This window comes from Ailuropoda melanoleuca, chromosome 5 (genome assembly GCF_002007445.2).
Source record: "Ailuropoda melanoleuca isolate Jingjing chromosome 5, ASM200744v2, whole genome shotgun sequence".
Classification (NCBI taxonomy): Eukaryota; Metazoa; Chordata; class Mammalia; order Carnivora; family Ursidae; genus Ailuropoda; species Ailuropoda melanoleuca.
In genome coordinates, this window is record NC_048222.1 from 61,678,424 (window position 1) to 61,690,579 (window position 12,156).

General features: G+C 40.4%; 1 protein-coding gene across 4 annotated transcripts in view; it reads right to left on the minus strand.

Annotated features, from left to right (window-relative positions):
- TUBGCP4 (tubulin gamma complex associated protein 4) overlaps positions 1-12,156 on the minus strand; it is a 35,077-nt gene that overhangs the window by 19,110 nt on the left and 3,811 nt on the right. For 3 of the 4 annotated variants that reach the window (XR_004625687.1, XM_002913183.4, XM_034661054.1), the window contains exons 2-7: positions 11,117-11,245; positions 7,731-7,853; positions 7,293-7,346; positions 6,442-6,498; positions 2,825-2,904; positions 102-303 (exon numbers count right to left, since the gene is read on the minus strand). Coding sequence is in view for 3 of the 4 variants with exons in the window: in XM_002913183.4 (XP_002913229.2) it covers positions 102-303; positions 2,825-2,904; positions 6,442-6,498; positions 7,293-7,346; positions 7,731-7,853; positions 11,117-11,245 (645 nt within the window). In the remaining variant the exon portion in view is untranslated. The remainder of the gene's footprint in view (positions 1-101; positions 304-2,824; positions 2,905-6,441; positions 6,499-7,292; positions 7,347-7,730; positions 7,854-11,116; positions 11,246-12,156) is intronic. The other variant, XM_034661055.1, reaches the window with a different exon arrangement.

Here is a 12,156-nt window from a genome sequence, read left to right on the forward strand (position 1 = left end):
GGGGGGGGGTGGGTGGGTTGGAAATCCCTGAAAAGGTCAACTAGCTACACACTTTCCTGACTCCTGGCAGGAGTATGCTAGTCTTCCTGCTATGCTCTCACCAAGTCCTGGAGTTCTCTCAACTGTTTTCCTGTCAATCCCCCAATGCCCAGATCCTCTTCATCCTCTTCTGGCTGGGCACTGACGTTACCAGAAGACGGACCCTGTTTGATAAAGAACTCTTCGTGCTGATCCAGGAGAAGTCCATGTAGCATCCAGGCTGAGAGCTGCTTGTACATGACCCCATGACACACGGCCAGGATCCTGAGTGGAGAGAAAAGCAGGAACCTTAGAAGTCCACGTAAGGACCATTAAACCCCGCATGGGCACAGAGGCCACGCTCTAAACTGCGACGGAATAAACAGAGCCCTGAGACTCTGATGACTCAGAACAGAAATGACCAATTAAACTACAAATAGTTGTGCTATTTTAATTTAAATGTCTGTGGACGAACTAAGTGATTAAATTTCCAAACTTGTAGGCTACATACTGAAGCCTAAACGTTCAGTAAACGTTCTGCTAGTTTTTTTTTTAGAAGAGGCACATTTTCTTTCCTCCTTTTGTGTAAAGTGAGTTTCAAAACTGAGGTTTCTTGTTAAAATTAAACGCGCTTATCGGAGTCTTTTTGGCTAACGTATTAAATTTATTCTTGTTGGAATCACATAGAGTAGAATCACTCTGTGAGAGGCAGGTATACCTGAAGAAGTGTAATTCAACAAAATGCAGAAAGGCTGTTGGAGAATGTGATATTCTCATGGTCTCAAAGGATCACTTCCCAGAAAACATTAATTACAAAGAGGAAAATGTGTCTTTAAAATGGAGAGATCTGACAGAAAACACAGAAACCAAGTGAACGAGCTTCTACAACACCAATAATGGAACACAGTTTCTGTGCCTTCTGATGTGATGCAACAAGAAATAATATGCCCCATGGTATGTAGTGTTCTTGCCAAGAATGTTTTTTTTTTAAAGTAATTCTTTTTTTTTTTTTAAGATTTTATTTATTTATTCGACAGAGATAGAGACAGCCAGCGAGAGAGGGAACACAAGCAGGGGGAGTGGGAGAGGAAGAAGCAGGCTCCCAGCAGAAAAGCCTGATGTGGGGCTCGATCCCAGAACGCCGGGATCACGCCCTGAGCCGAAGGCAGATGCTTAACCGCTGTGCCACCCAGGCCCCCCTTGCCAAGAAAGTTTAAGGTAAATCTAATCATCAGGAAATAATCAGAAAAATCCAGATCGTGCAACAGTTTACAAGACAATCGGTCAAGATTCTTAAAATGTCAGTTGTCATCAAAGATTAAAAAGGCAAGGAAGGGCACTGTTCCAAATTAAAGGGGACTAAAGAGAGGTGATTGCCAAATGCCACATGAGAACACGGACTGCATCCAGGAGCGAGCACAAAAAAGAACAATGGGAAAGGACTTCTGGGGGACAACTGGAGAAATTAAGATTTATTTTGGATAATATAATGTTGAATTAATGTCCACTTTTTTGGGTGTAATATGGTATTGAGGTTATATAAGAGAATTGAGGTTATGTAAGTCTTTTTGCTAAAGAGATACCAAACTGAAGTATTTGGTAGTTAAGCCCTTCAAATGATTCAGCAAAAAAAAATGTGGTGTGCACATGTGTATATTTATTTACATGTATATATTTCATAGTCCATATAGAGGGGAAAAAGAAAAACGTGGTCAAATGTTAACAATTAGTGAAGCTAAAGGATATACAGGTGTTTATTGTACTGGTTCTTTCAACTTTTTTGTAGATCTGGAAATTTTCAAAATAACTTGGGGAGAAAAACTATGAGCTTGAGTCTGCTATTTATAGTAAGCTAACTGGATGGAATCTCTCTTCAAAAAAAAAAATCAAATGGAAGGCCATTTACATTTTGCACATTTGAGTCTATAAAGTTTGGACCCTGAAAACACATAACAAACACGCACTTATCATATGATCTATGTAAGATTTTATATTCCACGCAGAAAATTATGTATATTTATACAGAGAGAAACATACAGAAGTTAAATTGTGTATCTCAAAGATTAGAAAATATTTCTATTTCTCTTTGCATGTCTCTATTTTCTACAATCAAAATGCAGTTCTTTTATTAGGAAAAAAAAAAAAAGCCCAGTAATAAAAAATTAAGTTCCTTAAGTATGTTTTGGAAAATTTCCTTTTTTAGATTCTCACAGTATTTATATTTATAGTATTTTTAATTTTAATTTACATTTATAGACTATCAAGTGAATGCACATCTATTTAGCTTTCTTCCGCTGCTGGTAATTTTCTAATTTCCTGATATAACAGACAACATTGCAATGAATGTTTCTGCATATGCTTATTTTCTTCTTTCAAATAATTGTTAGGATAAAATTCCTAAGAGTGGCATTATGGGATTATAGAGTGTGAACACTTTTAAGGCCCTTGATATGAAATATCAGCTACTCAAAATACACGTTTAGTTATCCGGCACATGTAATGGAAATTCTCCAAGGATAATTAGATCCCCAAATTAAAAAGCATTGCTTCAAGTTTATCTAGGCAACTAGATAGAACCTAGCTTTGATACTCAACACTTTGTAACACTCTTTTTGCAGTTTCTGAGCCATCACACATGCAGGTTTTTCTATCCTGCTCTACACAGAAAAGCTCATGGATCTTTTCTATCTTGGTCATAACTTTTCCCAGAGGGTAACGTGAGATGACCTGAAAATAAAACAAGTGCAAAGCCAAGTCACTTGATCACCCACCCCTAACCCCAATTCCCAATTAAGCAATAACTTACTTTTCTAGTGCACTGCGAACAGGAGGCAAACCCCCACAGCTGTGTTTGTATACCGTTTCCAGGATTTGACAACCATGAATCTGCAAAATACAGCCTTGTCAAACTTGATTCCATTTTAACAGTTCGGGCAGCACAAACTCATATTCGGTATTCAATCCAGAGGGCACAATCCAGCAGATAATGGAGATCAAGATCTATGTATAGTTCTGATTCTTACTCCAATTCCAACGTGTTTGGGGGGCAGTTTCCCCCACAACACCAAGCAATTCTCGAACACCAGCTGGGTGTCCTACAGGTCAACTCAATTCTGACACTACCTACCAAGAATATCATCAGATTCTACAAGTTAAGGGGTCAGATCCACAAGACTGTCCTCTGCTTCTGACTCCAAGCCCAGGACTGATAAATCAGAAGTTCCCGTGACCCTCTCCTTGGATTCCATTACTTTGCTAATGCAGCTCACAGAACACAGAAAGCCCGTTTACTCACTAGATTACCTGTTTTTAAAAAGCATACTAAGGATATGAATCAAGAGTCAGATGAAGAGATGCACAATGTGAGGTCCCAAACAAAGGAGCTTCCGTCCCCCTGGAGTGTGGGCCCAGCAGCGTAGCACGAAGCAGCGTCCTGGCTCCTCAACCTACAAGCTCTCTGAAAGCAGTCCTTCGGCTTTTTCTAGAGGCTTCATTACTTAGGCACACTTGATTAAATCATTGGCTACTGAACTCAATCTCCAGCCCCTTTCCCCTCCCCAGAGGTCAGGGGTGTAAAGTCTCAATCCTCCAATCAAATGGCTGGTTCTCTTGGCAACCAGCCCACCCTTAGGTGTTTTCCAAAAGTCACTTCATTAACATAGACTCAGGTGTGGTTAATAGGGGTTTGTTGTGACTATCAAGACACCTTTATCACTCTTATCACTTACGAAATTCCAAGGATTTAAGAAGCTCTGTGTCAGAAAGGGGATAAAGACCAAATATATATTTCTTATCATAGATCACGGTACCATATAATAGTTGTTTTCAAAAGTATGGACCCTCAACCCTCCTTTTTTTTTTTTTAATTTTATTATTATATTATGTTAGTCACCATACAGTACATCCCCGGATTCCGATGCAAAGTTCGATGCTTCATTAGTTGCGTATAATACCCAGTGCACCATGCAATACATGCCCTCCTTAATACCCATCACCAGTCTATCCCATTCCCCCACCCCCTCCCCTCTGAAGTCTTCAGTTTGCTTCTCATAGTCCATAGTCTCTCGTGTTTCATTCCCCCTTCTGATTACCCCCCCTTTCTTTATCCCTTTCTTCCGACTCTCCACCCAACCCGTCCCCCACCACCAGCGGCAGCAGCACCTGGGAGTTTGTAAGAAATGCAAATTGTTGGGGCGCCTGGGTGGCACAGCGGTTAGGCGTCTGCCTTCGGCTCAGGGCGCGATCCCGGCGTTATGGGATCGAGCCCCACATCAGGCTCCTCCGCTATGAGCCTGCTTCTTCCTCTCCCACTCCTCCTGCTTGTACCCTCTCTCGCTGGCTGTCTCTGTCAACTAAATAAATAAAATCTTTAAAAAAAAAAAAAAAAGAAAAGAAATGCAAATTGTTGGGCTCAACGCCAGCCTTACAGAATCAGCATCTCTGGGTGCGTGGTTTTAGCACTCAGCTGCAAGCGATTCTAATGTACAACAAACTTTGTGAACTATTGCACTAGAGAAACCAGAATCATTTAGAGTTGAAATTCCAAGCTAAGAGGTAAAGAAAGTTCTTTATTTCGGATTAAGGCCTAATTCGGACTATATACAAGTCATACAGTTTTCCAAAAATCTGTTTCCTCCTTCTATGTCCTTCTGGCTCTCTCTCTTTTTAAAACTGCTTTATTGAGGTATAATTTATATACCATAAAATTCATCCATTTTAAGTATACCGTTCAACAATTTTTAGTAAATTTACAGTGTTGTGCAACCATTGCTATAATCTAGTTTTACAACATTTCCAACCGTTTAAAAGGATCCCTTGTGTCTGTTGGCTATCACCCCTGTTCTCACCCCCACCCATGTTCTTGAGACCTCATTCTTTAACTTTCTAGAGCCAGAGCACTCTGGCTTCTCTACCACCACCTGGGCAAGGAGGAAGATTTGCCCATCTGCAATCGCTCTACTCACTTTCTACTCTTCTTCCTGTGGCCAATGGAAACCGAAAGTCAACTGAGATGTGCAGCTAAGCACAGAACGCTTACACTGACTCTACTTACCTAGAAGGTCCCCTCCAACTTGGGGGGACAGTTTAGTGGAGTGGTTAAGAGCATAATCTTTTGAGTCAGACCCACCGGGTTTAGATCCCAGCTCTACCATCTCTTACCATCTGTGTGACACTAAACCACATTCCCTAAGCTACCTGACCCCGCAGAGGACTGAATGGGATCAAGTATGTGAAGCACTGAGCACAGTGCCTGGTGTAGAGTAAGTACACAGTAAAAGCTGAATGTTATTTGATGAGGGTAATCAGCTTTGAACGGCCAAACAACACATCCCCTACTGGCTTTGCTGGCTCAGAATGAACTCAGCACAGTAGAAATTTCTATACTTATACAGCACAAAAATGAAGCAGCAACCTGGCAAATTAACTGGTTAACTAGTTATATTTATTAAGGTAAACACTCCCAATAAGCTAAGGCACAAATATAACAGCTTAAAAACATAAATGAGCTAAACATTTAATCCATTTGTCCTTTTTCATCCAGCTATGGACTACCAGATTCTTCTTCTAATGTGAAATCTCAAAGCATTTTCTCCTTAGTTATTACCTCTGCCCAGAAAAGGCATTCTCCTGGTATTGGGGACCCTCACTTTTCAACGTACATGATAAAAACTTGAGATAAGAACAGGCATATTTAGTAAAATAAGCATCTGGGTTTCAGCCAATGATCTAATTCTTAGAAAACTGCCAGCACCCTAATCATAAATCTATTCCTTCTAAAATGAACTTTCCACTTCTCCTCAAGATCCATATCCAACAGGTTTTTTTTTAGGGTTTCATTTATTTGAGAGCAAAAGAGAGAGAGCATGAGCCAGGGGGAGGGGCAGAGGCAGAGGGAGAAGCAGACTCCCCACTGAGCAGGCAACATGACGTGGGGCTCATCCCAGGACCCAGAGATTGTGACCTGAGCCAAAGGCAGATGCTTAACCGACTGAGCAACCCAGGCGCCCCCATATCCAAAAATTCTAAAACCTTAGTGTAAAATGCTCTCACCTCCAAATACCATCCATAGCATTTTGCTCTTACCCAGCAGCATTCTGGGATACATCTATTAATATTACCTCCACCTTCTGGATCAGGAGGTGCTTGAGGGCAGTGTCATAACTTATTTTTGCATTTCTGACATTTAGCATGATAACCAAGCAAATATTAAAGAATGAATAAATAAATAAAAACGAAAAACTAGGGTTTTCGAAAAAGAATGTAAGGCAACATCGAGCTTTACATCGGAAGCCGGGGATGTACTGTATGGTGACTAACATAATATAATAAAAAATCATTAAAAAAAAAAGAATGTAAGGCAAAATTAATTATGAATACATCCTTGGTGCTTACCACAGCAAAGGAAAAAAGGAAAGTTCTCACCTTTTGACTTTTAATTTGTTCTACCACAACCATTACAGAGGGAAAAAGGAGCTGGAACTGCAAAGCAGAGAATAATTAGGAGGGTACATAACGAAGTACAAGGAAAAAAAATTGACTCAGGAAATGCTATTGTTTCTAAATGGTCCCACTTAACGCAAAGGTGGCAATACCACAGAACAGCCAAGATCCAGTATGTTAAGGCAATTTTATATGGGTTTGGCTGCAGAAAGAGAATGACAGATAGAAGCAGTTTCTATTTCTGAGGCTAGCATAATTGTTAATATTGAAGTCAATATAGAGCATTAATATCAGACATTAGATTTTCACTAAATTTGGAGCTTTCTAAACAGTTCTGATTTCGGAAAGCATACAAAATATAAAATGCCGCGCTCTGAATTCAGAAGGAAAAATGTTCTCAAAAATAATGTCTTAAGTTATTCTTTTTTTTTAAACATTTAATTTTAATTTTTTAATCTTTTTAGAGAGGGGGGGTGGGCAGAGGGAGAGAGAGAGTGTGAATCCTAAACAGGCTGCATGCCCAGCGCAGAGCCTGACACGGGGCTTGATCTCACAAACCCTAAGATCATGACCTGAGCCAAAATCAAGAGTCAGGTGCTTAACTGAACCACCCAGGTGCCCCTCTTTTTTTTTTTTTTTTTAAATTCCTCATTTTTTTAAAAAAAGATTTTTTATTCTTAAGTAATCTCTCCACCCAATGTGGGGCTCAAACTCACAACCCTGAGATCAAGAGTCCCATGCTCCACCAACTGAGCCAGCCAGGTGCCCCTTAAGTTAGATTATTCTAATAATATCAACAGATTCCAAGACATTTTATTATTTGGGCAACATACCTGATCCAAGGAATAATTGACATGTGATATGGAAAGATGGGGGTCAGCTAGGAACTGCAACCAAAAACACTGTGATTAGGGCTCCAGATAAAATATCTCAAATCTATTTGATCTCTGAAAACAAGATGAGAATCTGACAATGGGCTCCATGTTAGTGTTAGGCTACTGAGAATTAATAATTCGTAGAGTACTAATTCTGATTTTTCAGGTGACCAAAACACAGAGCTAGGGCTCTGATAAACGCACTCAAGAACCTTCGCCATGATCCGCATGCCACTTTGTGGCCTGGGCAATCACAGAATATACCGTACCCTTCAGCCATGCAGAAAATAGCTCTCTTTTAATTAACTGCCTGACCACATCAAAGGGTATTTCAAACTCAAGAACATGCCGTAATTGGCTGTCCCAGAGACATCTCTCCCGTATCTCCTCTCTCACCTCTTGTTCCAAATCAAGCAATGCTTGGCGATAAGGCTGCAAAACCGAATCCAGCCCCGTGCAGAAGGCCCTTAGGTAGATTCCATGTAACCCGCCTTGGCCCTGCTGAGATGGATGGTGATCCTGAAATCAAACAGAGAGAACTCAACCTCACAGCTCAGACGCCAAAACCTGATTTTGCTTAAATGATTCCAAATCAAAGCAGTGCTTCAGTGAGAGGAAAATCCAACTAGAGAGAGAGATTTTGAGTTTTGACCTTTTAAATAAATGTGATATTTTAATTTCCCATGCAGCCTAGATGTTACAATCAGGTAGGGGGCACCTGGGTGGCTCAGTCAGTTAAGGGTCTGACTCTTGATCTCGGCTTAGGTCATGATCTCAGGGTTGTGAGATGGAGCCCCACATCGGGCTCTACACTGAGCACAGAGTGTCCATAAGATTCTCTCTCTCCCTCTCCCTCTGCCCTTCTCTCTCTCTCTCTCTCTCTTTCTAAAATAAACAACCAGGTAATACCTCATATTGTCAGTGGAGATTTTTCTACAACTAACCTTAAAACTTTCAGCTTGAATCCCTTTCGCGGCTTCCCACTGCCCCAGAATAATATCTCCACTCCTCTGCATGGCATACGATGACTTCTACATTCGGGCCCTTAACTATCTCTCCAAAATTATCTTTTACTGCTTCCAGCTTCACAGTCTCATTTCCAAACTACCCACAGTTCACCAAATGTGCCTTACTTCTATTTCTCACCCCCATGAATCTGGATGTGTTCCACTTATAACTGTGTACTCATCTTTGTGACAAATACCTACTCTTCCTACAGGACCCAACTCAAGCATCTCTTTTCTCAGAGCCCTTCCTAATTCTCCCTCGGAAATGAACTGCTCCCCTTTGTTGCCTTCATAGCATCTCTCGGTAGTGCTTGAACTGTACTTTTGTTTATCTGCCCGCTCTCTAGGCCCAGAGCTTTGTGAAGGCAGGACACACGCTATTTTTTATTTTATTTTATATTTTATTTTTTATTTTATATTTTATTTTATTTTATTTATTATTTTATTTTACAGAGAGACACAGCGAGACAGGGAACACAAGCAAGGGGAGAGGGAGAAGCAGGCTTCCCCGAGCAGGGAGCCTGATGTGGGGCTCGATCCCAGGACCCCAGGGATCATGACCTGAGCCGAAGGCAGACACTTAACGACTAAGCCACCCAGGCGCCCCAGGACACGCACTTTATTCATCTTTGTATTTCAGCTGCTAGCACAGTTCTTTGAACAAAGGGTAAATATTTACTGAATAAATAAAATGATCTCAATCCTCCTTCTAACATCCCTTCTCCTGCCTGGCCTGGTAATTCATCAGGAGCATGAACCTGATAGTCAACATGAAGAGTGATAAGACTCTCACTAACAGCCTACTTATGAATATGGCTTGTCTCTCATGAGACCTGCAATTTTTTCTAAGAGCCTTGTCTGTATTTTACACGGGGAATTGCAGAAGAAGTGACTAGAGGCCATGATGACCAGCCTCTCTGGCTGTGTACTGACTTGGATGATTAGGCTCTGGTGGCAGTAGATACAATCACAGAATACCACAATGAGTGGGGTAGGAAGCTTAGACTCAGGGGTTATGAGGCACGGTGTAGTCTGAGGATGCTGCGAAGGATACTAGCATTTCCTGAAGATAAAGGTTCACAGCTATCATAAGACTGGCATGGGTATAGGGTGAAATAGACCAGATGGGCTTACAACCAGCCAAATTTGTTTTGATCGTGTGTCATTTTAGAGAACTGAATGTCTTCATTTATCACTAAATGAAAGAGAACTTAAGTATGCTTTTTACTGTTCCAAAAAAAGAGGCACTACAGATATCTTTAGAATTTGGGAAAGTAGAAATTCACATATTATATAAGATAAAATCTGTATAGTCACAGGAACATAGGACAGGTTTTTTTCTTTTACATATTACTTACAAAATTAAAACTAGAGGTCTTTTCATCTATATAAATATATATATGTGTTCCAATTCTGATTAATTCATGTGCCCTCATTAATATGATTTTATAGCAAAATGGCACAATTAGATTTTAAACTCACAAAATGGCACTGATTAGATTTTAAACTCACATTTAGCTTACACATTTGCAATAAAATCCTTTTGAGAGAATAAGAATCCCTGTCCCAGAGATGAAAATACAAGGCATTATTCTCCAACTCCTCTGTCCCATAGATGACATCAAAGGCCTGACAACCAATTTATATAACAGAGGGTACTGACTGCATTATTTCAGGAATCCTTCCTTTTCCTTCCCAGAAGTCCCCACCTTTCTCCTCAACCAGAATCATTGTTTCAACTGGGCAACAGTCATCACTGAATCAGAGTCACACAATTCAGCAATCTTTTTACTTAGCACAGACAGAATTACGGACTGTTAAAAATGAAAGGGAACTTTAAAATTTCTCTTTAAAAAAAATACAAGTGCTCACTATGCACCGGGCACTTTGCATGATTTACCTTGTTTAATCCTCACAACCCTAGGAGATAGGTACTACCTATTACCTCTATTTTATAGGTAAGTGAACTGAGCCATAGTTACTGAGCATTAGGTTACTGCCAAGCAGTCTACAGCCAGTAAGTGGTAGAGCAGGACACAAATTCTTGACCTCTACACCATTAATCACAATTAATAGTGTACACTTCCAATTAATTCATATTAATGGATAATATTTATTAAGCGCTTGCTATGTGCCAAGCACCTTCTCTGATTTATCTCTTATATTTTCATATAAGAAAAATGAAGCCCAGGGGTGCCTGGGTGGAACAGCGGTTAAGCGTCTGCCTTCGGCTCAGGGCGTGATCCCGGCGTTGTGGGATCAAGCCCCACATCAGGCTCCTCCGCTATGAGCCTGCTTCTTCCTCTCCCACTCCCCCTGCTTGTGTTCCCTCTCTCGCTGGCTGTCTCTATCTCTGTCAAATAAATAAATAAAATCTTTAAAAAAAAAATAGAAAAATGAAGCCCAAAGATTTTAGCTGATTGCTTCCATGTGACTAAGGGAGTTAGAAGCAAAATGGCAAAAAGATCCGAAATGATGCTTCATGCCTTTACCACTGGAATTGGAACTCTGGTCCAGCTCAGAGTGATTTAACTCGGGTCTCCTAAAACTCAGACAAAGCATATTTTCTCTTATACCAATCTACCTAGATTGGTCCCTGTGTATATTTTCTCCCTTGTTTGACCTAGTTACCTGGCCCTCACTTGAATAATTCCAATGATAAGAAATTCATAACATCTTGACACTTATTTCATACCAATTACCAATGGGTTCACTGAAAACCTGACATGGCCCCTGACCTCTGGAGGTGTCTGTTCCCTGGGAACAGCAGCCTACCTGTTGCTGCACATGGCCTGTGTACTGTTCGATGAACTCAGTGAAGCGAATATAGTTCGTACCCAGCCGGCAGAGTCGGTTCAGGACGCTGGTTTCACTGGGATGGAGAAACGGGAAGTCCTGTGACACCTGTTGGAAGAGGAACAGGCTAAAAACACTGATGCCCCCATACCTTTGAGGTGTTTCAAAGGCTTCATACTATGAATCACTTCCCTTCTCAAGATGCCCATTTAAGCATGGTAAATTCTAAAGTGCTACAAAGGTATTGCCCCCCATCCCTGACCTAGTAAGTTGTTTACTGAAATAGGTGGTAACACACGGTAAAGAATTCAAACACTACCAAATGTTGTACGTTAAAACAAGTCAACCTCCCCACAGGTGGCTATTATTAGTTGTTTCTTACTCAATCTTCCAGGGATGGCCTATAAGGATATGGAGTTTTGGACCTGATTTCAACAAAGTCTCTTTAGTGATACTGCTCAGACTAGGATCGGCAGACTCCAGGGGTTTCTCAGACATATTCTTAAGATTTACAAATTCTCTATAAAATCTTAAATTTTATTTTCATTTCAATAAAAATGTAAAACTAATGTAACATACTATAATCTACAATAGCCCCTTATAATTGGACATATAAATGTAGTGTCCATATTTTCATTTGTATTTGGTATTTCATTTCATTGGGTATTATTTTAATTGAAATGAAGGCCAAATAATAACCTACTATGCTATATAAAGGTTTCACAGCAGTTCAAGTAGAACAAAGTCGTAGGAGAATGTACTCATTCAACCACATTTTTTTTTATATTGTGGTAAAATATACATAACATAAAAGTTACTATTTTAGCCATCTTCTAAGAAGTACAGCCCTGTGGCATTAAGTGCATTCACACTGTTGTGCATCCATCACCACCAACCAGCTCCAGAACTTTATCTTCCCAAACTGAAACTCTATATCCATTAAACATTAACTTCCCATTCCTCCCTCCCCCCAGCCCCTGGCAACCACCTTTCTCTTTCTTGTCTCTATAATTTTGACC